The 27,698-nt window shown below is 36.9% G+C and overlaps 1 protein-coding gene across 1 annotated transcript in view; it reads left to right on the top strand.

Moving 5' to 3' along the window:
• calcr (calcitonin receptor) overlaps positions 1–27,698 on the top strand; it is a 56,736-nt gene that overhangs the window by 25,906 nt on the left and 3,132 nt on the right. Inside the window, exons 2-15 of the mRNA XM_084130575.1 lie at positions 1,755–1,820; positions 5,513–5,675; positions 6,850–6,957; positions 8,285–8,388; positions 9,852–10,020; positions 10,142–10,252; positions 11,927–12,039; positions 13,629–13,720; positions 18,577–18,703; positions 22,115–22,268; positions 23,292–23,352; positions 23,452–23,518; positions 23,875–24,093; positions 24,181–24,222. Coding sequence (XP_083986701.1) covers positions 1,776–1,820; positions 5,513–5,675; positions 6,850–6,957; positions 8,285–8,388; positions 9,852–10,020; positions 10,142–10,252; positions 11,927–12,039; positions 13,629–13,720; positions 18,577–18,703; positions 22,115–22,268; positions 23,292–23,352; positions 23,452–23,518; positions 23,875–24,093; positions 24,181–24,222 — 1,575 coding nt within the window. The 5' untranslated portion in view covers positions 1,755–1,775. The remainder of the gene's footprint in view (positions 1–1,754; positions 1,821–5,512; positions 5,676–6,849; positions 6,958–8,284; positions 8,389–9,851; positions 10,021–10,141; positions 10,253–11,926; positions 12,040–13,628; positions 13,721–18,576; positions 18,704–22,114; positions 22,269–23,291; positions 23,353–23,451; positions 23,519–23,874; positions 24,094–24,180; positions 24,223–27,698) is intronic.

The following is a 27,698-nucleotide window of genomic DNA, read 5'->3' as shown; positions in this document are numbered from 1 at the left end:
AAAACAATGTGTGTGTCAGAACATGATGCTAACAACAGTTCAAATTTGCTCTTCTTTTTTTTTAAATCACAGAGAACAAAATGAAACCATTTAATGTTAATGCATTAAATAACAATGAGCAATACATTTGTTGCAGTATTTATTAATATTTGTTAACGTTAGATAATACAAACACAACTATTCATTTTTGGTTCATGTTAGCTTCGGTTCATTAAATAACATTAACAGTAATTTTGATTTTAATAATGTATTAGAAAATGTTGAAATTCGCATTAACTAAGATTAATAAATGCTTTAGAAATATTTTTCATTGTGAGTTTGTGTTAACTACTGCAGTTAACTAATTTTAACTAATTGAACCTTAAATTGATCCCTTTCAAAAATGAAAATTCTGTCATCACTTACTCCCCCTAAATTTGTTCCAAACCTGTATGAACAACTCGAGGGTGAGTAAATGATGGATTTTCAACGGTAGTTTCATATGTTCATGTGTTAACTTTGACAGAACCTTACGATTAACTGCATGCTGCTTTTGTAAAGGCTAAATATGGCAACTTTTCTTCCACCTGAAGGGATGCATGACTGCATTTTAAAGGCATTGGACTGCATGCCCAACAATCGGTTGCATAAGGAGTTGAATTGATTCAGGCTGTTCTTATTTGTTCTTAAAATAATGGTCTGTTTTTGTTTGGAATCCTCCAGCTTGGAAAGAAAACCAGAGCAATATTTCAGCCAAATATCTTCTCTGAATGTGATATGTGTCATGACAGAACATAGTAAAAGGCCTGAGGTGGTACATACACACTCCACATCCTCATAAATCAGCACTCAAACCCCATAGTCTGTGGAAAACTGGCTGCTGATAATCTGAGGTAATGTCAACACTGTTGAGTGGATCCAGAGGTTCAGTTGCTATTCCTGGTATCTTTCTACCTGTCTATCAGAGAAATACCCCCACTGTGATCTAAAGAGAGGTGTTGAGAGCAAACATTCTGAACCCGTTACACAGGAGACAAACTGGCTCTCAGCAGCTCTTTCTCACCCCTCTTTGCTTTACTGCATTTTCTGTTGATAAAGTGCTGTTGATTAAGAGTAGAGAATACAGTAGCTGAACTGTTAGCATGTTGTTGTTGGTACGTTGGCAGAGATGGTTTGACCTACTACATATAAAAATGTTACATGGCACTGAGGGCTAATGAAAGCAGTTTTGACATGCCAGTGCTGTAGGTTAACAGCCAGAGTCTTGATATATCATACTCAGGGACCAAAATTTACACTTGCCAAGAACCAAATGAGACAATAAATTGACTTTGGCAAGTAAATAAAATTGAATTACTCCGCAATGGCTGGTAATGTTACAAGGAACTGCAACATAATATATGACTGTGTAAATGATAGTTTACCCTGAGTAATGTATGTGACACGAGTGATTCAAATCAAGGATATAGGAAGTATCTAAATCATATAGGATCTGTCTACTAAAGTGGAAAATTTACCATTAGAAGTTGATCTAGAATGCCTAGTGGTTTTTTTCAATCCAGAACTGCATGTGACGTCTAATTTTCCCAGCACTGGATCACCCAAATGAGGAACAAATGGAATTATTTTTGATGTTTTTTTCTTCCTTTTTTCTAGTCAAACTCAAATCATAGAGTTATGCATGGATGGATGGATGGAAATGTTTTTGTCAACTTCGAGTCCTCAATGTGTTGCATTCTCAGACAGTTTTTTTTTTTATGTTTTTGTGTTTGCAGATAAAGCCAGGATTTGGGAACATGGGTTGGCAAGAGACCCTATGGCTTTTGACATCATTTATCTTGGTGAGTGGACCATAACATCACATTCATTGTTTGTTCAATGTAATGCATTTTTATTATATACACTCATAGTGAAATTAGCCTAAAATACATTCTTGTATTTAGAATTCAACATTTTACCCATTTGAACTTGCAATTGCTAAAACGTGCAACTGGCCACTAAATTTTAGTTTTCGTAAACTGTCATTGGATGATTCTTTCCTGATTACCCCACCCCCACTATCCACTAGGGAAAAAAAAAAACATTACTCACTAATTGCTCCAGTTTGGTAATTACAAGCGGAGGTGACCTGAAAACCCGCAGAACTCTTGAGGCATGAAATGGTGGCTCCACCAATGCTGGTATCAGAGCAGCTGGCTCCGTGTCAGAATGATGAAATGGGAGCATATGAGGCCCTCTGCATGTAGTACATTAGCACTATGGTATCACCGCAACTCACAAACAAGCCAATAGCCTACTTTGCTAATTGTATGTGCTCATTAATATAATCATATGTCCTCTCTGTTTATTTTTGACCTTGAAGTAGCTTTCCCATGACTATGAATAAATCTAACTTAGTGGAAAAGTAATGAGCTTGCAGAATAGCATGTAACATTATGCAAGTATAATGGGAAATGGCATTTAATTAAAGCTAGACTGAACAGCAAAAACTGAGAGCAAGAGTGTGGATTGGTATTAATAAGTGTAAAAAATGGGTCTAAAAACACTATACTTTTTTTTCCTGTAGGACTTTAAAGATAAAATTGCAGTTTTTGAAACATGATCTTATTCGTTCTTGACATCCACTTTTCATTGAAGGACAAATGGTTTTCCTGACTGACTTGGGTGGTGGCCTGGTGGTCGTATGTATGACGTCATTTACTTCAAAGTTTGGAGTGACATCATATGTACGGCTGCTAAACTGCTACATGGGACATCAGAAAGCTCACAGATGAATTTGGTGTTGTAAATGCGTTATTGCGTGCAGGTAAGACAGACGCACAGCACTAAAGAAGCTGCCAAAGACTTTCCTCAATTTGTTTAATGGCAGCAATGAGAAGGTGGGTTTGAGAGGTTCTGCCAAAGTAAAGATCTCTGCACAAAAACATCAAAGTTTCAGTCGTAAATGAATGTAGAATTCATTACTGTGAGGTGTCTTAAAGGGGAAAAAGGTAAAGTACTTTTGAATTGTCTCTTTGACTTCCCATTGAATATAAGATGACTCATACTAGCGACACAATGGTTAGAGATGCGCTTTGAATTTTGATATCAAGCCTGTCTTTGTGGGTAAAGCTTTATCCCTATAACTCTTCTAGAAAGGCATCCGTTTCTGTGAAGGATTTCTTATCTTTTTACAATACTGATATGAGCAGAGGAATGTTTCTGTCGGTTCTTTTGTGTAAAATCATACCTTTTCAAATGTCAAGTGCCCATGTGATGTCCTCAGAACTGAGTAGGTGTGCATTTGAGGTCGCAGGGGGAAAAATAGAGGTGTTTATGGTGGAAGGTTGTGTGCCATTCAGAAATGAATACAGAATGACTTTTAAATCCCAGTCTAATTCCTGACTTGAGGCAGAAAACAGTGCAGAATTGTAAGGAAGAAGAAAACGGAATAACATTTAAAGAAACGCATATAGATTCACAGTAGTGGCCAACACAAGTGACGTCTGGAGGGTATATTTCTTACAAGTTTGATTAATCCATCAAAATACGAGTAAAAATATTATTTATATATACAGTGCTATGCATAAGTTTAGACACCCATGCTAAAGTTGACTAAAAAGAGGAATAAAAAATCATCTTTTGGAAATTGAACTTAATGCCTTAATTAAAAAAATTAGGAAAAATCCAACCTTTAAGGACACCAATTTTCTTTGTGAATGAATAATGTATCGTAAATAAATAAGTGTTCTTCCTTAAAATACAGGGTGCATAAGTCTGGACACCCCTATGTTAAATTCCCATAGAGGCAGGCAGATTTTTATTTTTAAAGGCCAGTTACTTCATGGATCCAGGATACTATGCATCCTGATAAAGGTCCCTTGGCCTTTGGAATTAAAATAGCCCCACATCATCACATAGCCTTCACCATACCTAGAGATTGGCATGGGGTACTTTCCATAAGATCATCTCTCAATGCAAATCAAACCAGCTATTAGGCTAACTGAAATAAAACCATGCCAATCTCTAGGTATGGTGAAGGCTATGTGATGATGTGGGGCTATTTTAATTCCAAAGGCCAAGGGACCTTTATCAGGATGCATAGTATCCTGGATCCATGAAGTAACTGGCCTTTAAAAATAAAAATCTGCCTGCCTCTATGGGAATTTAACATAGGGGTGTCCAGACTTATGCACCCTGTATTTTAAGGAAGAACACTTATTTATTTACGATACATTATTCATTCACAAAGAAAATTGGTGTCCTTAAAGGTTGTATTTTTCCTATTTTTTTTAATTAAGGCATTAAGTTCAATTTCCAAAAGATGATTTTTTATTCCTCTTTTTAGTCAACTTTAGCATGGGTGTCTAAACTTATGCATAGCACTGTATATATATATATATATATATATATATATATATATATATATATATATATATATATATATATATATATATATATATATATATACTCATTCATTCCTTTTTTTATTCATTCATTCATTCCTTTTTTTATTCATTCATTCATTCCTTTTTTTATTCATTCATTCCTTTTTTTATTCATTCATTCATTCCTTTTTTTATTCATTCATTCATTCCTTTTTTTATTCATTCATTCATTCCTTTTTTTATTTATATATTTTAAATATGAGGGAAGAACGTTTAATGATTTATCTGACAAAATTATTTGCCAAAAAAGGCAGACTACAGCTACAGGATTAATTTTATTATGCAATAAAAAAATCCATTAAAAAAAGCTCACAGTAAAAAGCATACATTGACTACAACATAATCATTTATTAAAATTTAGTTGGTTCTCTCTTGTTTTGCATGTGTTCATCATTTCTTTGTATGACGGCCTGGCCAAAAATTGTCACACAATTTGGCATGTTTCATTGAGTTAAAACAATTGACTCCAAAGACAACTATGCAAAATCTTTAACAATTTTTTTAGAATATTTTGAATGAAGTGAAAATGTCACTTTTCCTAGTCCGGCCATCACTTTTGGCCACTGTTGTATATTATACATTTTAGTATAAATTATGCATGAACATATTAGATAATAGTCAGTGTTGGAAATGTTAGTTATAGCAGTTTGTATTTAATATAAATCCTTAAAATTTAATTAATTAACTTATTTTATGCACCAGTGATGAAGAACACGTAATTTCCCAAGATACCTCAAATTATGTTGTCAATATTTATTTCATAAAGCTATTTGAAATTGATGTGTTTTTGCTGTAATTTAATTTGATTTGATTTTTTATCAAATTGTTTTCTGCAAATCAGGGAATAAATGGGCAAAATGTATCTATATTTAGTGAAAAAATGTAGTTATGTAATTATTCATGTTTTGTTCCAAACCTTACGTGTGACTGTGTGAATATATTTGAATTACAATTCAGTAACGTCCACTTCATGTCATTCTCATTTAAATTCCAATTTAACATCCCCAATTCGATTTAAATTCCAACTCGTGAATTAAACGAGAGCCAGTTCTTAAATACTGAATTTCCAACCTTGCTGCTGTGGTCAAGTTCATCTCTCTTTGCAGAATGTAACAAAGGCTGGAACAACAGAGACAAAAACAGAGCCCAGCGCTGACTTATCCCTTACTCCTGTCTTGATGGCAGTGGAGGGAGAGAGACTGATCATGACTCAGTCTCAGTACAAATGTCTGGAGCTTCTGAGCCGAGATGGATCCCATAATAAAACAGGTAGGTTTCTTTTCAGTTCATTTTCATTTGAATAACAGACAATGGTGCTCTTAATCTTTTCATAGCCTTGTTAAATTACAAGACTGTTAGTGGAGCACTTTATGGCTGAAAGCTATCACAAAGCGATCAGGGAAACAATAAAGGTTCTTCTCGAAAGGTGATGTGTGATAAAATACTTTCTCCTATCCCAGTTTAATGATGACCTATTATGCCTTTTTTTTACATTTTCAACTGTCTTTAATGCAGTTTGAGCATAAAAAAAATATCTGTAAAGCACAAAGTCACTCCAAATGGAGTTATTCTCTATATCAGTGTCACTGTTTCTGAACTCTCTGAAACGCCTCCATTGTAGCCACTTTCATTGTAGAGTTTTCTTAAGGAACAAACATGTCACAATATTCCTCATTTAAATAATTCCCGCACAAGGCATACACAAAAAAGGTGGTGAGGCCTGGTTGAGTTAGTTAGTATTGTGTTGTTACCCCGGATCTAACGCTGTTATGATAAGGGGCGGGACATTTCCGAAACACGCTCGAAGCGGTTGACCAATCACATTACACTGTCCAGCTGACCAATCAGAGCACACTGAGCTTTTCGGAAGCTTCATAAAAACAGGAACTAAACGGAGCGTTACTGACAGACTGGGAAGAGAGGAGCTGCAACAATGTGAAAATAATGTGTTTTTTGAACATTCAAGCATTTTGGTAACCGTTTGGTAACACTTTACAATGAGGTTTCATTTGTTAACATTAGTTAATGTATTAACTAACATAAACTAACCATGAGCACTACATTTGTTACAGTTTTTGTTAATCCTTGGTAAGGTTAGTTAATAAAAAATACAGCATTTCATTGTTTTTTCATGTTAGTTCACAGTGCATTAACTAATGTTAACAAATACAAAACAAGTGTTACCCTAGTTATCCTTCATAATGATATGCAGAGCGGCAGGTGCTACACACATCCAGAAACAGCACAAGGTTTGGCCATTTCATCAGCTTAGTTTTAATAAATGTTTTGTTTCCTTTTACTGAGGACATTTTAAGTTCAGAAAGTTACTGTATGTTTTTATTGTACAATAAACTCTTGGATCTCAAAAGATCAAGGAACATTTGAGTCTTCATGAAACGACCCCTTTATAATGTCTAACTAAATGTCTATTTAACTTTTATAGGGTCGTTTTGCAGCAGATTCTGGGATGGCTTGCTCTGTTGGGATGAAACCCCAGCTGGAACCTTTGCCTCACAGAACTGCCCAGATTACCCCAGCTTTGACCCCTTGGGTAAGATTCCCGATCACATCTGATTGTCAATCCAGACCGAAACGCTCCAGAAACTGCAAATCATCGATATTCTGCAGCACGCATGACATCTGTTACATGTCTCTGGTCTGACTATTATGAAACACAAGATGTTGCTCCAAAGAAATAATTCCAAAGCACGAGCGCAGGCTACTGGGATGATAAGTGAAGCCCTATAATGAAAAAGGTCTCAGACTGTCTGGAAACATTCATATGAGCTTTTATTTAGAAGTGCAAAAATAATTTATTAGCTGATGGGTTGTGCTGTTCTAAAGGGGACAAAGATTTTTGCTACAGGACAAAAGAAGCTTTTCCATATGGAACATCTGTGAGAAGCTCTTAAATATCAGTGAAATGAACCTGCTGAGGTAAGGATATAACAGCAGACAATCTTCTGTTCACTGATAGACATCTCTCTGCCTGAGAATCAGCTCACTGTGTTTGTTATAAGACACTGATTGATTGATTCCCGAGGCCTGGAGTCAATCACTGGAACAACTTAGTGTGTACTCACACTAGGCACGGTTGCCTTGTACCGATCGTGATTGCTCCCCACTCCCGCTCTGGCCTGCGCTCACATTGCACTTAAAGTGATAGTTCACCCAAAAATGAAAATTCTGTCATTAATCACTCACCCTCATGTCGTTCCCAACCCGTAAGACTTTCCTTCATCTCCGGAACACAAATGAAGATCTTTTTGATGAAATCTGAGAGCTCCCTGTCCCCTCCATTGACAGCTACGCAAATACCACTTTGACGCTTCAAAAAGTTCATAAAGAGATTGTAAAACTAATCCATATGAATTGAGCGGTTTATTCCAAATTTTCTGGAGAGACTTGATCGCTTTATATGATGAACAAATTAAATTTAGGCTTTTATTTGCACATAAACATTGATCAGTGAACATAAGCAGAAACTCAACCCAACCTGCGTGATGTGAAACTTCATTGGTTCTTGCAGAAGCTCAACACACGAGAATGAACCTCATTGGTTCTCGCACATCAAGCGAACATGCTTGAGCTTCTGTTTACCACAACTGATGCGTGAGCTACAATTCATGTTCACCAGTAAGGGGAGAACCAGGCCTGTTATAAACCTAAATATACTCAAATTCCATTAAAAAGTGTACCATCCAAGAAGCAATAGAAGATGTTTCGGTGCAGTTGGCGATCGCACTACATGCATATGGGCACGATATGGAGCAAACCAGACTTTGGGGGTCAAAGATACTCCGGCACGGTTCAGATCGTGTAATGTGAGTACATCTTTAAGCTTAAGTCATTACACTAAACTTTCCTTTTCCCTGCAGAAAAAGTAACCAAATACTGTGATGAATCTGGCAACTGGGTACACAGTTCATCCCTCAATAAGACCTGGTCCCACTGTCTCACATTCTCAAAGGAAAAAATTAAGGTAAAATATTGCCCACTAATATAGCACACTGAAAATTGGTTTAAATGCCATAAGAACTGCACCAAAGACTGCACAACTGCTTAAAACCTTTGATCAGTAAGTGTCACTGTCACCAAATTCAGGGAAATGATTTTAAGAATCATGTCAGTACACTGAAGAGTTGCTGAGATACAGTCTTGGATATGCCTATTAGTCCTTTTTATTTTGAATTTGTTTTGAAAAACATTTAATAACTTGTGACATGCATAGTCCTTGATTATGACAGACTTAGGGAACACCTAATGTAATATGTCCATCTCTGGAAAGAGTGGTATCATTGCATTCTGTAAGACCAAAACAATCTAAATACAGTAAAGTCAAGGCAAAATTTCTTACAATTTATTAGCAAATTAATCAATTATTATGATATGATTTTGACCTCTAGATGGTGCTGTCCCGAGGTAATTGTTTCTATAGGCCAAAATGTTACGAAGACAGAACTTCCCTTCATGTCTGGCATGTTTGCTGTCAAATTTGTTAATGTATCACACACACAAAAAAAAAAAGATTTATCAAAAAGCTTTAACAACTTTTGACAAAAATGATCTGAAAATGATTTAAGACAAATTTAGTGAAGATATGATATTCAGGAGAAAGTTAGGGGTAAGCAAGATTTTAAAAAAACCAATACCTTTATTCAGTAAAGACATGTTGTTTGTTAAAACTTTCTGTTCATCAAAGAAACATTAAAGAAGATATTAAATAATTAAAAAATATAAAAATATTAAGCGGTACAACTGTGTTCAACATTGATAATAATCAGAAATGCTTCTTGAGCAGCAAATCAGCATAAGAATGATTTCTGAAAGATCATGTGACACTGAAGACTGGAGTAATTATGTTGAAAATTCAGCTTTGACATCACAGGAATAAATTACATTTTAAAATATAGTAATAAAAAACCCATTTATTTTAATTTGTTATGATATTTCAAAATATTATGTTTTTTCCTGTTTTTTTTTTTTTTTAATGAAATGAATGCAGCCTTTGTAAGCATAAGAGACTTCTTTCAAAAACGTTAAGAAAAAATCCCACAACCCCAATCTTATGACTGGTAGTGTATGTTTTCAATAGTGATGTAAATATCTTTTTGAGCAGAAATCAAAACCATTGAGCACATTGAACTTTTGATCAGAAGTTATAAGCCAAAAGAAAGCAGTGCAACTTTGAATGGTTGGTGAGGTTAGAGAGATTTGAAGGGACCCAAAAATTGCCATGAATGATCAGACTCTCCCCAACTAGAGGGCTAAAATTCACAACTTCTTTATATATATATATATATCTATATAGACTCCTCCATAAACTCCCAGCATGAAGAAAGAGAAAGAACACATACTTCAGTGCTTGGCCCCTAATTATCCAATAGGTCTAAAATCAGATACTTATTTTATCTGTAATCTCAAAACGAATGCTTTCTTCTTCAGACGTTACCAGTTCATGGCTTTTTAGAGACAGAGACGGAGATGGATCCTACAGCTGAGAGTCAGGTCAGCCCTGTAGTGACTCAGAAAGCGGAGGAGAGGAAGAAGATCATTGATGGTCAATATAAATGCTTCGAGAAAATGAACAGAGACCAGCCATATAACAAATCAGGTGCGAAAACAGAGAGCCTCAGAAGAGGTTTTAGATTGAATCATCAGAAACTCTTAGCGCAGAGTGCAAAGAGCAATTGCACGGAGGAATTGGCCTTGATTGTTTGTGTGCTTGTCTTTAGGTCCATACTGTAACCGCACATGGGATGGATGGTTGTGCTGGGACGACACTCCCGCAGGAACGTACACTTCTCAATACTGCCCCAATTACTTCCCTGACTTTGACTCCACTGGTACAAGTCTTTCACTTTTTGTTTTTCTATTTTATAACCAGGGATTGACATTATTTAAACACTGGTGTGTAACACAGTCACTTAGGCGGGTTGAATTTTATATATAATATAATATATACATTATATAATTTATATTTACAATATAATACATTTTTCAATTTAAAGGGTTAGTTCACCCAAAAATGTAAATGCTGTCAGTAATTACTCACCCTCATGTTGTTCCAACCCCGTAAGACTTTCGTTCTTCTTCAGAATACAAATTAAGATATTTTTGATTAAATCTGAGAGCTGGCTCACTCCTCCATAGGCTTCTCTGTTATTGAAATTTGCCAGCCCAGAAAAGTTAGTAAAGACAATGTTTAAAATAGTCCAAGTGACTACAGTGGCTCAACCTTAAGTTCATCAAGCGACGAGAATACTTTTTGTGCGCTATAAGAACAAAAATAACGACTTTATTCAACTATTCATTTTCTTCTATGTGTGCCTCTGAGTGAGTTCACGTAGTGTAAAAGCGTGACGCTTTTGGGTTGTACGTCAGAACGTAGGCTCACTATTGGCCGACGCTGGTCATGTGTGTGATGCATGTGATGTTGGCTGCGCTGTTACACTACGTGAACTCACTCAGAGGCCCACACAGAAGAAAATTAATAGTTGAATAAAGTCGTTATTTTCGTTTGTTTTTCACACAAAAAGTATTCTCGTCGCTTGATAAACTTAAGGTTGAGCCACTGTAGTCACTTGGACTATTTTAAACATTGTCTTTACTAACTTTTCTGGGCTGGCAAGTTTCAATAAGAAAGAAGCCAATGGAGGAGTGAGACAGCTCTCAGATTTAATCAAAAATATCTTAATTTGTGTTCTGAAGATGAACGAAAGTCTAACAGGGTTGGAACAACATGAGGGTGAGTAATTACTGACAGAATTTTCATTTTTGGGTGAACTAACCCTTTAAGTCTTTTAAAAAAGCCTCTGAAATGTAGTGTTGTCAAAAATATAGATTTTTTTATCCATATTGATACTGAAATAACTGAAATACTAATTTTCCTCAGAATAGATGCACAATACCAGCTGCGCTTTCTCGCTCTCTCGTCTCTCTGACAGCAAGTTGACACACAAACCCTCCTCCCCTCACTTACCTGTTTCATTTTTACTAAATTGAGTTATTTTTTCCTGCTTATTGTGCTTAAACAGTCAAATACACACAAAATAATATCAAAATCCCCATCTTTGCATTCACATAAACACAGTCAGTTATGTTTTAAGTGAACGTAAACAGTTGAGAAAGAAAACGCATGTGTAACGGTATAATGGATCTGTGCGTCAGGTCTTAAAGTGACAGCAGCCTAACATACCTGGTGCCAAATTATGAGTTAATATAAAAAATATCTATATGGCAGTTTTTCCCCATGGTATCGATGTCAAAATTTGTGGCCAGTGAAAATGCTGAGTGACTAGTAACTTTGGAAAACCACTAGCCACAAGCCCTGCAGAGAAGCATTCTAGGTCATCATCCTGAAGCAAAACCAGTTTAGAGCCTGTGCAACTCTACATCACCCCAATTCTTGAAGCATTTCGAAAGCTTTGAGCCTTTCTGTCACCAGGGTTACTTTAAAAGCTAAAGTATAATGGCTTTTGTCATGCACTTATCTCACGTCTTTTTCCCTGTTCATTTAGAAAGAGTCACCAAATATTGTGATGAGACTGGAAACTGGTTCAGACACCCTGAAACAAACAGGACTTGGTCCAACTACACCCTTTGCATTGCTCATACCAAGGACAAGCTCAAGGTAGGAGGATGGGACATCCTTAAATTCTGCACTTGTCTTGAAGGAAAATGTTATTGTTAAATTAAAACAATTGTAAAATTAAAATTAAAAATTATTGTAAATTAAAGGGTCAGATGTTATGAAAGAAACTCTTACTGTGCACATCCTAGCTAACAAAAATATAGTCTAAGAACATTTCGCTATTGTTCCCATTAAGTTATGTAAACGTTATTTCGGATTGATCTCAGAACGTTCAAAACTTTCACATTTTTAAAATGTTTTGAAAACGTTTTTTTTTCTTCTTAATTATATGATTGTTAAGGGAACATTCCATTTGATCATTTTGCAAAAGTACATTCAAAAGTAACATTCCCATAATGTTTGGAAAATTTCAGTTTCACATAACCAAGAAAAAAAAAAAAAAAACTTTTAAAAAATATATTAAAAACTGAACATTCATCATTTTAAACATTCAGAAATAATGTTTTCATAACTTAACGGGGACATTAGGAAAACGATCTTAGACCATATTTGTGTTAACTGGGATGTTAGATTGCAAGATTTCAATGTAAAAACTTTATTTCCTGTGATTTTATTCCATGTGTTTAAACATGCAGGGCTGATCTACAAATTATATCCAGAATATCCATATAGCAGATAGTTTACTAGCTGTTGATTTTCTAAAATGTGTATATAAAAGAAAAGAAAACAAGACAAATAATTAGCAGATCAACATACCACAATATCGTAAAAAAGCAGAAATATGATAGATACAGCTCTGATACAGTTTACTGAAGCCGTTACTGAAGGCAATGTTGGATTTGAGTGTTTCTTTCAGACTCAGTGGCAGTGAAGCGTGATGTCAATACAAGGCAGTTTCAGTTTAACTTAACAGCTTTTCTGGGGGACAGCGGCTCTGAAAGTTATTCATAACATAATGATTTCAGAGCCATACAACTGCTGCTTTACAAAGTGAGGGATAGAGAGAAAATGTCAGCTCAGGCAAACTCAAATAAAGTCTGTGCACTTCACTCCAGATGGAGTTCATAAAAAAGGCATAGAAAATTGGGATATGCACTTTCAATGCTACTTTTATGCTTTCTTACTACTTTGAGATTTTATCTTTGTTGCATGAAACTTACTGGTAAATAACACTTATGAAAAATATGCTTATATGATCTTTTTTATTATTATGTTATGTTTAATACCTCAAAATATACTTAATATTGAAGTTTCAGGTTGATACTTTGTGAATTGTTGTAATCCTATGAGAACTGATTATTAACAGAATATCAATGTGATAACACACTTTAAATACCGTGCACGAATAATTTTAAATTGCATACAGTTTGTGCTTTCAGAGACTGAAATCTTATATGATATAAATTTTTAATAGATGCAATCTGTTTCGATTTTCTTTTATGATATTTTTCTCCACTTTTCTTAATAATAATATTAAGACTACTTTATTGAATAATAAATTGCAATAATACATTTGAATATAAAAGGTGAATTTACATTAGGGTCTCTTGAACCCCAAAAAAATGAAAACAGTAAAGTGAATCTCATGAGAACGTGGTTTGACCATGACATTATTTGTCTCATTTCAGATGGCGTATATTTTGTATTACATGGCGATTGTGGGTCATGCTCTTTCTATAGTGTCCCTTCTCATCTCGCTGGCCATATTCTTTTATTTCAGGTGAGTTTCCATCTCCGCTTGACTGTCTCCACCCTTACGAGTTGAAAAAGGCCAGAAATATCTGCTGCGTAGCTGCAGTTACTTCAATAAACCTCTCGATGATGGGTGGCTCAGTTGTTCACTTGTTTTTGACAGGGCTGTGTTGTCTACTCTCGAACATTACTCAGAGCTGTTGATGGTGACGGTGTGGAGGTAGAGTGCTGCGGTGGCGTCTGAGATTTATTTAATTGACAGAGTCCGCGTTTAAGCTTTTCAAAGAGAGATTTACCAAGAGGCTCTCGGTTACCCCATTTATCACAGCGGTCAATTCAAACTGAATAGAAAAGATGGATAGGTGTTCCCGTCACCATGGCCACGCGGAAATGCAGTCTGAAACCTGAAGTTAAATGCATTAACCCTTGAATTATATTCAACTCTGGATCAGGCTTTTACTTCCACAAAGTCAGGAAAATTGGCCTTTTCTCTGAGCTTATTGGCTGAATTACCATATACAGTGCTTTGTGAATACATCAAAATCTAAACCAACCACCTTATTTGGCTGAATTGCAAATCATACACTGAAATGCAATTTACGTTTGGATACAAACTGAAATCCAAAAGGAATTATTTCAATATGATATTGTTTTGGTGAAGAAAAACAAAAAAAACAAATAAAAAACAGTAACTGCTATTTTGGAATCATATAATTTTATACTCATGAAAAACAGTTATACTAACAAGTCTGGAATAATTGATGACGCCCATTAAATTATTTGAAAAATGATGCATTATTTTTCAATAATTCAACGGCCCGAAGATAATTATTCCGCTTATACTACAGTTACCACACCCCAAAACATTGTTCAGATGATGTATTTCAAGACATCATCTAGATTTTTATCCTTGAAACGCTCTTGTGTGTGGGACTAATTTCTTACGCATCTAATCCCAAGCCTCCGTTGCTAATTCCAAAACGTCATTTTAGAGCTAGTAATGGAGACTTGAGCCACTGATAGCAGACTAATTGCAAACCTTAGAACTTTTGTCAACCAATCAGATTCAAGCATTCAGCAGCCCTGTAGTATACCAGGACCGGTATGTTTCTGCAGGTTGTACACTGATAAGCGCTCGCCCTCGTTCATGTTTGTTTGAACGCTCTCTGAGCTAAAAAGGTTTCTATTTACAGTGTGTTTTTACAAGCTTTGAGCATTGTAGCCAATCACAATCATATCTGTTGAGTGCGTGAGCGCAATGGCCAATCAGAGGTGCTAATCAGTATTCACTTAACACCGCTGAAAACGCACAAGTATTGTTTTGTTTGCTCGTGATAATCCTTTTATTTTAACATACTAAGTGTAAACAATGTAAATAAGAGATTCATTGTACAATTAAGAAAATTGGTTTTACCAATTTTTCCCAGATATTAAAGCATTTTCCCATGATCTGGTATCGGTTTTGTAATATCGGATGAGATATTGAGAACGGGACAATAAATATTGTGTTTGGATGTCTCAGTCTCAGTCTGGAAGGGGAAGTTAAACCAGACCACCCAATCACTGTCTAGAAAAGGTGGTCCCTAAAAACCTAACGCATAAACAAAGAAAGAAAAATCAGTAGAACTTGGACCTTCTGTTAAAATGAAAAGAAAAAATGTATGGTGCAAAAAGCAGGAAATTTCTACTGGAGAACCTGCTTTAATTGCCTGAAAGTTTATCTTTCAGTAGGAGAATGAACCCAACTACAGTTTCTTTACAAACAATTTTAATGGTTGAGTTGGACTGGATTGTGAAAGAAAAGCAGCCAACAGTTGTTCAGCATAAATGAGAACTCCTATAATACAGTTTAAAAAGCAAGCATACGTCTTATAAAGTTGCTTGAGAGAATGTCCAGAGAGTCGGAATCTAAATAGAGTGTGACAACGAAAAGATAACGTCCAAAAAAAAGCAGAACTATCTTTGTATTTTATTTCCTATATGTTCATTTGTTTTGTGTGTCAAAACTATTTAAATGTACAGTAAACTTAAATATGCTGTTCTCATAAGTATGTTTATTTTTACTTCTGTCAGTCACAAATCGCAGTTATTAAGATTATTAATTTGGTGCTTGAAATAAAAACATCACAGAACATTGTAGGATTTGTGATTCAGCTCAACGAGCGTGCATGTTTTTATGGACGTTTAAATGATTTAGTGATCCTTCTGTCATTAACATTAACAAATGAACTTTTAATAGGACCCGACTGTTTGCACTCTACTTACAGGCTGAAAGAGAAAGGTCATTTGGCTCTGGCATCGCAAAAAACGATAGTTTCTCATCATTGTGTTTTATTGAGTGCAAATCCTTGGTGTCCATTTATCTGGCAGAGCTGCACTAAGCTCTGAGCCAAATGACGAGTATTTGTCAGGTTTTGTGTGTCATTTCATGCTGACTTGGTTTCCTCCGTATGTCTGTGTCCCCTAGGGTAAACTTAATTTCATGGGTAATTAAATGTGGGAGCCAAAGAGTCATATATACATTAAACGCCACATAAACTTTTGGGTTGTATGTCACATAGTATGACAGTTGTATCCAGCAAGTAAGCTTACAATCTCATAGTTTATTTTATTATCATTTTTTCAGTACACTGACTTTCTCTCTCTCTCTCAATCATTCCATGATTGCTTAATGAACTCCTTAGACTGATTATTATTTAGAGGATTAAAAGCATGTTTCTATTAAGACCTAATTTCAACATTAGCACTCAATAAATACTTTTTTTGTTTTTGTTTTTAAAGAAATTACGGTCTGTTGTTTGGACATTTCATTTTTGATTATGGCATTATCGCATGTTTCATATCCCTGCAAATGTAGCCTAAAATTACTGGGGAAAAAGGAAAGCATTATCTAAAGAACATTTGGATGTCTTTGGCTTCATTTTGTTTGTGCCTAAGCGATCTGATCAACAGGTCTTGCAACTTTTTTGAAATATCACTGGGCTAGTTAATTTATTCGCAATTGTTAATATTTTTATTGTGTCAGTTGTGATGTTCAGCTGGTTTGGTACACTATCTGGAAGTGTAACGTAGCAACGCTTGTTTTTAGGGTGCGATGGTGATATTTACAATCCGATCTTCTGAGATGTCAAAGTCTTAATGTCGTCTTATTGAGTCCAGATGTGGTGCTCAAAGAGGTACGTGTCAGCATACAGCTGCACTAAGCTTTAATTTATGCCCCAGAATAATGCCAGAAATATTTGGTTAGGAATATGGGAAATAGCTTTGGAAAATGAGCTCAGCTTTCACTCCCATCCCAGCTTTGCACTCAGCTGATCTCTGCTGGCAATTTTAGGTTAAACTGAGTAAAATCATGTGAGTAGCATGACTTTCTTAATTTGGAGATTGTGATGACATTTGCTGATGCAGGTGTGAACTTGTTTTACGTCCCAAATTTGGCATATTTAACAACTCCTGACCAACAACAAAACAACATTTACTCAGAAATACCCTTTTTCCTCCTCTAGATTTCTATCTTCTAATATTTCTATTTAAAATAAATGATGTTCATTTGAACATTCTATTAATCAAAAAACCCTGAAAAAAGTATCACGGTTTCCATAAAAATATTAAGCAGCACAACTGATAATAAGAATTTTTAATTGAGCAGCAAATCAGCACACTGGAATTATTTCTGAAGGATCATGTGACACTGAAGACTGGAGGAATGATGCTGAAAATTCAGCTTTCCATCACACAAATTTTGTACATTTTTAAAGGAGCCGTATGTAAGATTGTGGCCAAAACTGGTACTGCAATCACTTTCAAATTACTGTAGAGGTGTATCCCCTCCCCCCTGACTCGAGGTTGCCAGATTGGCTGCAGGATCCAGCAGGAACGTTTGTAGCTGCAGCTGTGGGATTAAAATTTCACAATATAAATGTTTTTACTGTATATTAGGTCAAATAAATGCAGCCTTGGTGAGCAGAAGAGACTTCTTTCAAAACATTAAAAAATCTTACTGATCTGAAAATTTTGAAAGGTATTGTAGTGTATGTATTTCTGAAGATCACTGTTCCTTAACCTTCTAGGGGCTTCGTGAATAATCCCAACCAATTTCAACCAATAAACAATGTTAAAAACAGGCAAGCATCTCACAATCACATTATTTGATATAAGGCTGCTCAGGCCTCAGGTGGCACAAACTAGATGTTCTGTTTATGTCGTTAAATGGGTTGTATCATGAGGAATCCAATTTCCCTTTATCTTTCGAGATATAAAGAGTTCACTGTTCTACTAAAACATACTGTAACATTCAGTACTTCACCAGCCCAAAAAAGATCCATTTATTGAAACTGGGCTAAAAACAAAAACACTCTCAATATGAAATCCTCGAGTTCCTGATATTACCATATGACCACCTACATTTGCACATCAGTGATGCCTGCCAACTCACATGGTGAGATCATATAGAGGAAACTGGGAAATCATTTGCTGTTTCTGGCTGCGTGTAGCATCTACTTTTCTGCATATCTGACAGTCAAAGTGTAATGCAGGCTTTGTAAGGAGTGGACAGGCAGAAACTATATTGAACCTGCTGTGAAGAGGTGCATGGAAATGGCATGAATGAATGGTCTGATTTATGAATTATTTATTCACCTGTGATGTGTTGTGCAAATCTAGGAAATGCTGGAAAAAAGCTCAGTGCTTGAGATAAGTAAAAATTCTAATCTGTTAGAAGCAGATTGATTTTTGATTAATTTTTATGTATCTTAACTATCCCAAAAAATTTTTTATTGTTTCCATCCTGAAATGAACTGTCAAACTGAATTACTCTGCAAAAAGTCACACAACTGCCTCTGTCATGAATGATCCGTGATTAATATTTCATTATCTCCCATCCAGGAGTCTGAGCTGTCAGAGAATCACTCTACACAAGAACCTATTCTTCTCGTATGTGCTCAACTCAGCCTGCACCATCGTCAACCTCATAACTGTGGTCAACAACCCCAAAGTGGTGCAAAGGAATCCGGTGCGTGACTCTACAATGCTCACATCATCAATAGGGCTTTTCACACTGTGTTCTAAACCCTGCTTTCAACCCCGTAAAAGGAACATTTCACACTTCTAAATTAGAAGCGGGGTAGCAAAGCTTTTTACCCGGGGTTATGAAACATGGCTCAGAAGCACGATTAGCACAATTAGTGTATGAACATAGTTGGTTTGAGGGGGAAAATGTCAAATGGTCACAGAAAACTGGAGTGAAGAAGAGACTGTTTCATTCTAACCTGTATAGTTTGAAACATTCATTCAGTATAAACTTAATTCATTTATTCTAAACCCCATTTACCCGGGGTTTAGAATGACCCAGGGTTAACTATTTCAAGTGTGATAAAATGTTATGTGGATGTGGAGATTAAACCAAGCGCAGACAGAATGCACTACACACAAGGTTTATTGATGACAAAGAATGGGGAAAACAAAACCTACGAGGGGGCAAAACATAGGCAGGGCAAATAAAGAGTAACAAAAACTAGACGATGACTAGACAATTAACTAGACAAAAAACAAACAGCAAATACAAGATCAGAACTTCACTAGACAAGACTTTCAACAGGTTACTCACAGATTGTTTCACACAATGAATGACAGCATGTAAAGAGTAACAATGAACCGGCACAAGACAGCAAACACAAGGGGATTAAGTAGGGAGACTAATGATAACAACAGGTGACACAGGTAAAGCAATGATGACAAAACGAGGATAAGGGGGCGGGGCAAGAGAACGAGACAACACAAGCACATGGCCCAAACAAATGGCCATGTGCTTGTACACAAAACATGGGTCTGTCATGATCCTGCCTCAAAGATTAAAGAATGACTAGATGGCAGAATCATGACATAAAACCCTATTGTTACTATTACCTTATTGTACTGCTTTCTGTTTCTAAAAAAGGAGGAAAAAAGGCTGATCCAAATGTTAGATCAGAAATGTTGTCAAATTGTTGTTTCATTTAGACCTTCAAAGTACAAAGCACATATTTCACGATAGATAGATATTCCACCATAGATATTCTATATCTGTGATGTGTAAGATTTTACACTTAAGAAGAAACACATATTTAGTACACCATAAAAGGTTATATTGTTTTATTCACATTGTATTTTCATTGCATGAGACCTTTTCATGGAATATGATCTTGTCAGGTTTTGCTCTCTATGGAGGAATGCATAAATCTGCCACATCGGAATGTACTGCGTGATCTAAGAGGTGTGGTGAGGAGATGCGTTTCAAGAAAAATATTCACTTTCAGCTACTGTACCTAATGTGATCGAGGAGAATTGCCAATTTTTTTTTCTGATATACCAATATTATGAGAAAAAACAGGTAAAAAGTGAGACTAAAATGAGTTTGCACCCTGCTGAAATGGATTGGATGAGTGGATTTTGAAGTTCTGAAAGGACTGGAGTGCAGCGGAGGTGTAGTTTTGGAGTTTCAGAAAGATCATAATCATTTTTTCTTACTCGCATGAAAAAATTGGCTTGTCTGAGAGATGCATTATTGCATTCACCAGGCTCCTTCATTTAAAAAACAAACGCTGCTGTGCCTGTAAAAGTACCTTTCTTACTTATGCTTTCTCAAAATGATGTCTGTTTTTTGGGGGCCAGTGTAATGCAGTGTGATGTCTTAAAATGTGCATTCTTTCGGGGGTGTGGGTGCATTCTCTATGTTTAATTTACGGTATCCTTGTTCAGCCTGAAGAACAAGCTCCTTCTGTTTTTCCTTCCAACTCCAGAGAGTCGAGCCGCGGTCAGTGCAGAATGCATTTCCAGCCTCAAGGAGAAGAGGTTACAGATAGGTTTAGTTTAGACTTAAACCCTGTGTTTCTGACATAAGCTGTGCTTAGTCTGACTAGAAAATATCTGAATTTAAAGTAAAAGAGCCTTGACTTCTAAAGGAAAGTTGTGTGTGGGGAATAACATGTGTGAGGACTTGCTGCCAGTTGCGTGGGTGTAGCAGGCAGAAGAGAGCTATGCCATGGACATATGGTAAAAAGTTAATCTGGATGACTGACGTGTTGTTGGGAGGTGTGTGGGATCCAGCTCAGCGGATTGAGAATAGACACTTTGCCAGCATTTTCTAATTAAAACTGCACACATGTTTAGGACCAGCCAGGCAACTCAAAAATTCAGAGGAAGGGATCGTCCAGGCCATGTTAAAGATCAAAAATTGGTATTCTAAAGGTTTTTTTAAACACTTAATTTGCAAGATCAACTATAAGTAGTTAATTTCCAAGTAAACACTTTGGCCAACACAGTAAAAACTGGCTCAACCAATAGCGTGAGCTTGAGGCAGGACTATCTGCTTTGCAGACCAATAACAGATTCTGAAACCTCTTTGAAAACTATGTTTTTTTGCTAATTTAATTTAAGGGTACACTTTATTTCGACAGTCCACTTTAGACATTATACTATATAACTTTGCAACTACATGTCACCTAGTATCGTGTAGCCAGACCTTCAGACCGATGGTAGAAGGTCTGGACTTCATAGGTCTGCTTTCATTGGCAGTCTGACTGACATGTAAAGCAACCAATCACAGTTAGTTTTGTTCAGCGTCATTTGTAGGGAATTGTGAAAATGTAAAGTCGGTGTCCCTACAATAACAGAGCGCCTTGTAAAACTCTTAGAGTTTAAAGAGTGTATGCCATGAACTTCACATACTTTTGAAAATCCAGTGTTCAATTGATCCTGATAAGGGCTCATTGTAACAGTTGTAAACACGAAGGCTTTCTTTTTCCATGAGGGGGTTTGGCACCACAATAGCTTTTTTTTCTAGTCAGACCGTTAAAGAACGCAACACACACGTCTCAACCAATAACCAGAATTCAACCAATAATACAATTAAACTCTCTATATAATCATGCATAATTAGGATAGCAAAATAAATGGACTTTTAAAAGAAAGGAGAAAATGCTTCCCATAGTTTTATGTTGTGCATCCAAACAAACTTTTGACATAAATCCATCTGTCACTAATTTGGTTAATACGAAAACAATATTTGGATCAGTGTTTGTTTAATATGTTAGGCTGTTAAATCACATTTCTGCTGTTGGTTATGCTTTTATTAAATTATGAGTTGTCCTAATCAGCCTATACCCTGTATACAATTTTGCGTATTGCAGTGCCTATGCAATTCATGAAATTGATTTTATTAAAAATAAATGTTACCAATCACCTGAGCCACTGCAGTAGATAACTGGCAAAGCACTAATTCTTAACTAGCTAGACCAGAACCAAACCAGTATAAATCGGCTTGGACATGGTCATTTATGCTGGTATAGTCTGGTCTTTTCAGCAGGGCTGTCCTGTTAGATTTTGCCTGAATTGTGAAACTCAAAGCACCCGTCTACTTCATTCTCTCACTTTTCTCCCTCTGCAGATTGGCTGCAAGGTGCTGCACTTCTTCCACATGTACATGCTGGGCTGTAACTATTTCTGGATGCTCTGCGAGGGGATTTACCTGCACACGCTGATTGTGGTGGCCGTATTTGCAGAGGAGCAGCATCTGCACTGGTATTATCTTCTGGGCTGGGGTGAGTCCGTCTCTGCCAGCTCTGCTCCCCATGTCTGAACGCAGCTCCCAGTTTTGCTTTCCCATCTGTCAGCCAACTCTAAATTGTAAATATGAACGCCCTTTCTATTTGCTAAGCACAGAGTTTATCGTGACCTGTTTTCAAAGGCATCTGTTTCATCGGTCTTTGCTCCATTATTTATTGGATACATTTGCTCGTGGTCATGTCCTCTTGCTCCATAAACAGAAAACACTGTCGCCGACACAAACAGACGAAAGACAGACGAATCAGCCAATCCACAGTTAGGACACAATGTGCTGGATAGTTGTGGATGTTTGGGGTCGTAGTTTATTTCACATTCGGATGTACTTTACTGTTCCCACTGACAGTTTTATTAGGACGGTTTATTGAAGATCAGGGCTTAACTGTCTTTTTAGTCAGGGCTTAACTGTCTAAGATTGTGCGATAACCCTGTGTCGGATCATCCATTTCCAAAGGGAGAAAAGACAGCCCTCAACCATCTGTAGAGAATCTACCTTGTGGCTTTTCAAGCTGTCCTGAGGATTTTCAAAGCCGCTGTTAAAATTCTCATCATTACAGGAATATGTCACCCAAAAATATGTAATTGTTTCCTCATCCTCTTGTTGTGTTACCTTATATAACTTGCGTTTTACTGTGAAAAACAAATGGAAAATGTTTGAAGAATTTTCAAGTCATACCTTCCCATATAATTGAAGTGAATGAGAGGAACATAGTTCATATGATCTGTGCATTATTATTTTATAACTTTGGGTGAGAAACGGGCTGAAATGTAAGTCATTATTTACTGATAATCGTCCCCTCATCATGCATCAAAGACTACTGTTTATTTAGCCTATAAATGCTGAGCCTGTAAAGCGCTATGATTTCAAATACTTCAATAAATCAAGTTACGCATTTCACGTGATCATGGCTCACCGTCTAATAACAGTTACAGCGTTATCATTCATTTTGCATTAGAGGGATAATATTTCGTGACTTATGTCTCAATTCTCCTTTCAACAGGATTCCCCTTGGTGCCTGCATCCATCCATGCTGTGGCGAGAAAGAAATACTTTGATGACAAGTGAGTAATGTTCAGTGCTTTTCAGCAGTAAATACAGAAGACAGGCCAGATTCAGTGGACAGTGGGTCTGATATGAGATTTATTATATTTTTCCACTAGCTGCTGGATGAGTGTGGAGACCCATCTGCTGTACGTGGTTCACGGCCCCATTATGGCAGCTTTATTAGTGAGTCCATTTATTTATTATCTATTATATTGTGCTTTGCATATATTCACACAGTATTTACCACGAATCTGTGTCTAAGTAATCCATTTTAATCATGAAAAAAACTTGAGAATGCTTAATTTTGAGGAAAAGTTTGAATGCAATATTATGTTCTTAGTGCCGCAAATGACAAATATTGCGTTTAACATCTCATTAGATTGCGTTTCTGTTAAAATTGGATTATCGAGTCAATAAACTTCACTGTGTTCATTCACAGCTTAATTGTGGTAACTCTGTGTGAAATTAAAATCTAAATAGAGCATATAAGTTAAAGACTGTTTGGGGTTCATTTCTACATATATCTTTTTATGTTGTAGGTCAATTTATTCTTTCTGCTGAACATAGTACGGGTCTTAGTGACCAAACTGAGAGATACACATCGAGCTGAGTCTAACATGTATATGAAGGCGGTCAGAGCCACCCTGATTCTGGTGCCCTTATTGGGCATTCAGTTCGTCATCTTCCCTTGGCGGCCAGAAAACCGCTTGGCAGGAGAGATATATGATTACATCATGCACATATTAATGCATTACCAGGTAACTCAGACTGAATGCTAACTCTTTTTACTTGTGGAAGACACCTAAAAATAATTGTTAATGCTTCTATATTTTCTGTTTTGCAAGGGATTGCTGGTGGCAACCATATTCTGTTTTTTCAATGGAGAGGTAAGCAGACTGAGCAGATTAATATCATTATAAAGGGGTATTTCACCCCATAATGCTAATTCTGGCATTGTTTACTCACCCTCATGTAGTTAGGTTTTAATTTTTGAGGAATATTATTTTTATATTTTCCATGCAACATCATAAAACCCCCATAAAAGTGGTCCATACAACTTTTTGGTAATGGATAATTCACATTTCAAACCAAAAATAGAGCGGCAAGTTGTATTGTAAAAAGCCATTGGTTTACTGCGTTAGATTAACAATAGGACAACAATATGCAAGTGCTATGACCCTTCCCAGTTTAGTTTAACTGCTTCTATTGTTCTCATTTGTAAGTCGCTTTGGATAAAAGCATCTGCTAAATGAATAAATGTAATGTAATGTAAATGTTACACGTTTTGCAACAAAACAAGAATTTGCCAATGTGAATGGAGAATGACATTTTGGATGATGAAGACGAGTGAGTGCGTCTGCCTTACAATTCTTGCTTCCAGGTCGGTAGGTGACTACAAAGTCGAATCTTGTGAAAAATAGAGCCCATCTGGCTTGACAAGAGTTGAGTTTAGCTTCTCTTAAATACTCATGATTTCTGTGGTCCGTAATGACTTCAAATTGGTCAGTTGCTCCATCCAGCCAGAGCGGAATGGCTTCTTCTAGAGCGAGCTTTATGGCGAGGAGCTCACGATTCCCGATGTCGTAATTCTGCTCCGCCGGGTACAGCTTCTTAGAGTAGAAGGCACATGGATGGAGGCGTAGGGGATCACCCTGCCGCTGCGACAGCACTGCTCCGACTCAAGTGGTGGATGCATCGACCTCAGCGACAAACGGTAGTTCAGGGTTTGGATGGCGGAGGACTGGAGAGGAGACAAATGCTGTCTTAAGGTCTTCGTAGGAGATGAGGGCAAGAGGTGTCCAGGACAGAGACTTGGGCCGGTTTTTCAGGAGAGAGTAGAGTGGTGAACTGATTAAGCTGTAATTATTAATGAAACGATTGTAAAAATTGGCAAAGCCCAGGAAACTTTGCAACTCTTTAATGGTGATGGGTTGTGGCCAGTTCTGGATGGATTCCACCTTCCTCTGGTCCATTTGGATGCCATGTTGGTCGATGATATACCCCAGGAAGTGAACGGAGGAATTGTGGAACTCGCATTTCTCTAATTTGAGGTAGAGTTGGTGATCCTAAAGATGCTGGAGAACTCGTTTTACATGTTGATGATGTTCTGACATAGCCTGGCTCTGCCCACCTGCGTACTTCAGCTCAATTTTATTTCCCTTCAGTACTACGTCTGGGATTGTGGTGTATTCTTTGGTTTTCTCCGGCCAAATTTTTGGCGGCCCAATCATCTAACAGAGGGAGTAGCTGAGAACGATGACGTTGATGCCGTGCGTTAGTTTGAGTTGTAGGGTTACGTCACGACCAAAGGTTAGCGATTGGTTATGGCAGATCCAGAGTGACTCTGGGCAGATCCAATAGTTTTAAACTTCAACAGATTACCCGCCTACAAGGAAGTTAACGCTTGTCAATGGAGAGAGGCCAGACTCTCTGTACAAATGAAATGTACGAGAGTCTGGTAGAACCAGGCTAGTTCCGACAGGGTTTTGGAGTAAATCAGAATATCGTCTATGTAGATGATGACAAACTGGTTGAGGAAGTCTCTAAATACCTCGTTCATGTAGTTCTGGAAGACGGCAGGTGAGTTGGACAGCCCATATGGCATGACCTTATAATCATAGTGCCCTGAGGGGGTCACAAAGGCGATCTTCTACTCGTCGACCCAGGTAGCAGGTCGATGGCGCAGTCCCATGGCCGTTGTTGTGGTTGTTGGGTTGCCAATCGCTTGCTGAACACATCCTGGAACGCCCGGTATTCAGGGGATCTCCACTTTGTGTTCCGTCTCTCGGCTTTTGATGGAGGTTGAACATTGTGAGATGACAGGGTTCGGATCGTAACTAGGTTGAAGAGGGACGGAACAGGTCTTGACGATTGCAGACTGGAGGATCTCCCTTGAATTCCAGTCCACACGTGGCTCATGTTGTTGCATCCACTGGAGTCCCAGGATGATGTCAGCGGTAGATCATTCCAGCACCATAAACGAGATTTCCTCCGTGTGCAGACATCCTATGCGGAGCGTCTGGGTGGGGGAGAAATGACAGATGCGACCACGGCCCAACGTTTCCCCAGGATGGAATGAATCTCTAGGTTTTGGGGACTACTTTTGAGGAGGTTGAGAGATATGAGTTCCCCGCTGAGCCGGAGTCAATGAGGGCTTGTGCTGAAACAGCAAACAGATCCGTGCTCGGGCTCTCGGTGCTCTGCATGGTGGGTCTGGTCTTCTATCACAACACAGAAGGGAACAGAGGGTGGATAAGCAGGCTTGATATGGTGAGGCTGATGAGAGTGAACAGGTGCAGGTGATTAAAATTCCGGCGATGATGAACGAGTGGGCGGATCTGGTGCTGATGACTGAGTGGATGGTGTGGGCGACTCCGTGACGATGACATGGCTGTTGATTGTGAATGTGAAAATCAGGTTTTTAAAAAGATTAAGTTAAATTAACTCAAAGAGATTATGTAGACAGCATCAATCAGCACTCTCTCTCTATATATAATTGCCTAAAGTTAAGATTTATTTATTTGAAATATTTTTACATATAATATTACACAGTTTTAACATAAAGAAACTAATAAACTTAATGTGTTGCATATTTTCAGTCATACATTAAATAGGTAAGAATATTTCTGGCAATATTTCTGTAATAGTACTAATAAACTGAATGTGTTTAAAAATACAATTACCAGATTTATATATTATCATCAATAAATACACTTTCTTTCATTCTCATACATTTTAATTCAATGAATATAGCTTCCTCACAGATAGCCATATTTTACGTTCATACTTTAATACATTTAATTGATTACACAAAGAATAGATTTATGCTGATTCCAAGCTATATAAATAAATGCATTTTGAAATATGACTGATTAAAAAACAAATAGATGCAAATAGTTAATAATAAACTAATCTTGTTTCATTTATGTATGACTGACAAATATGCATCACATTAGGTATAGTTTGTTTATATTAAAATAAACGGATGGATGGATGGATTTTATGTGCAATTCAAATACATAAATGTTAAAATCGGCATAAAACAGATGTTGCGATAGCTTTTTCTTCCCTATTGTGATGTATATTTGTTTGAAACGGCTTCTCGAACAAGAAAAAATGTAGGACGGGACTTGATTTTGTCTATTGGGAATTGATTGGATGGTTGTGGTTTGCTATTGGTCAATCTCATATGAGTGACAGGTTGCCCCGCCCTCACGTCAGTAAACACATCATCAGAGAAGAGAAGAGATGATGCTGCTAGAGTTATTTTGATATAAGATTATGAGGGCACGAGAAATAACAATTTGCCTGGATAAATCATTTATAATAAATACTGCAATATTCCATAAATAAAATAAGAATT

Source organism: Abramis brama (assembly GCF_963993115.1).
Source record: "Abramis brama genome assembly, chromosome: 12".
NCBI classification, from domain to species: Eukaryota; Metazoa; Chordata; class Actinopteri; order Cypriniformes; family Leuciscidae; genus Abramis; species Abramis brama.
This window is presented reverse-complemented; position numbering and strand designations above follow the sequence as displayed.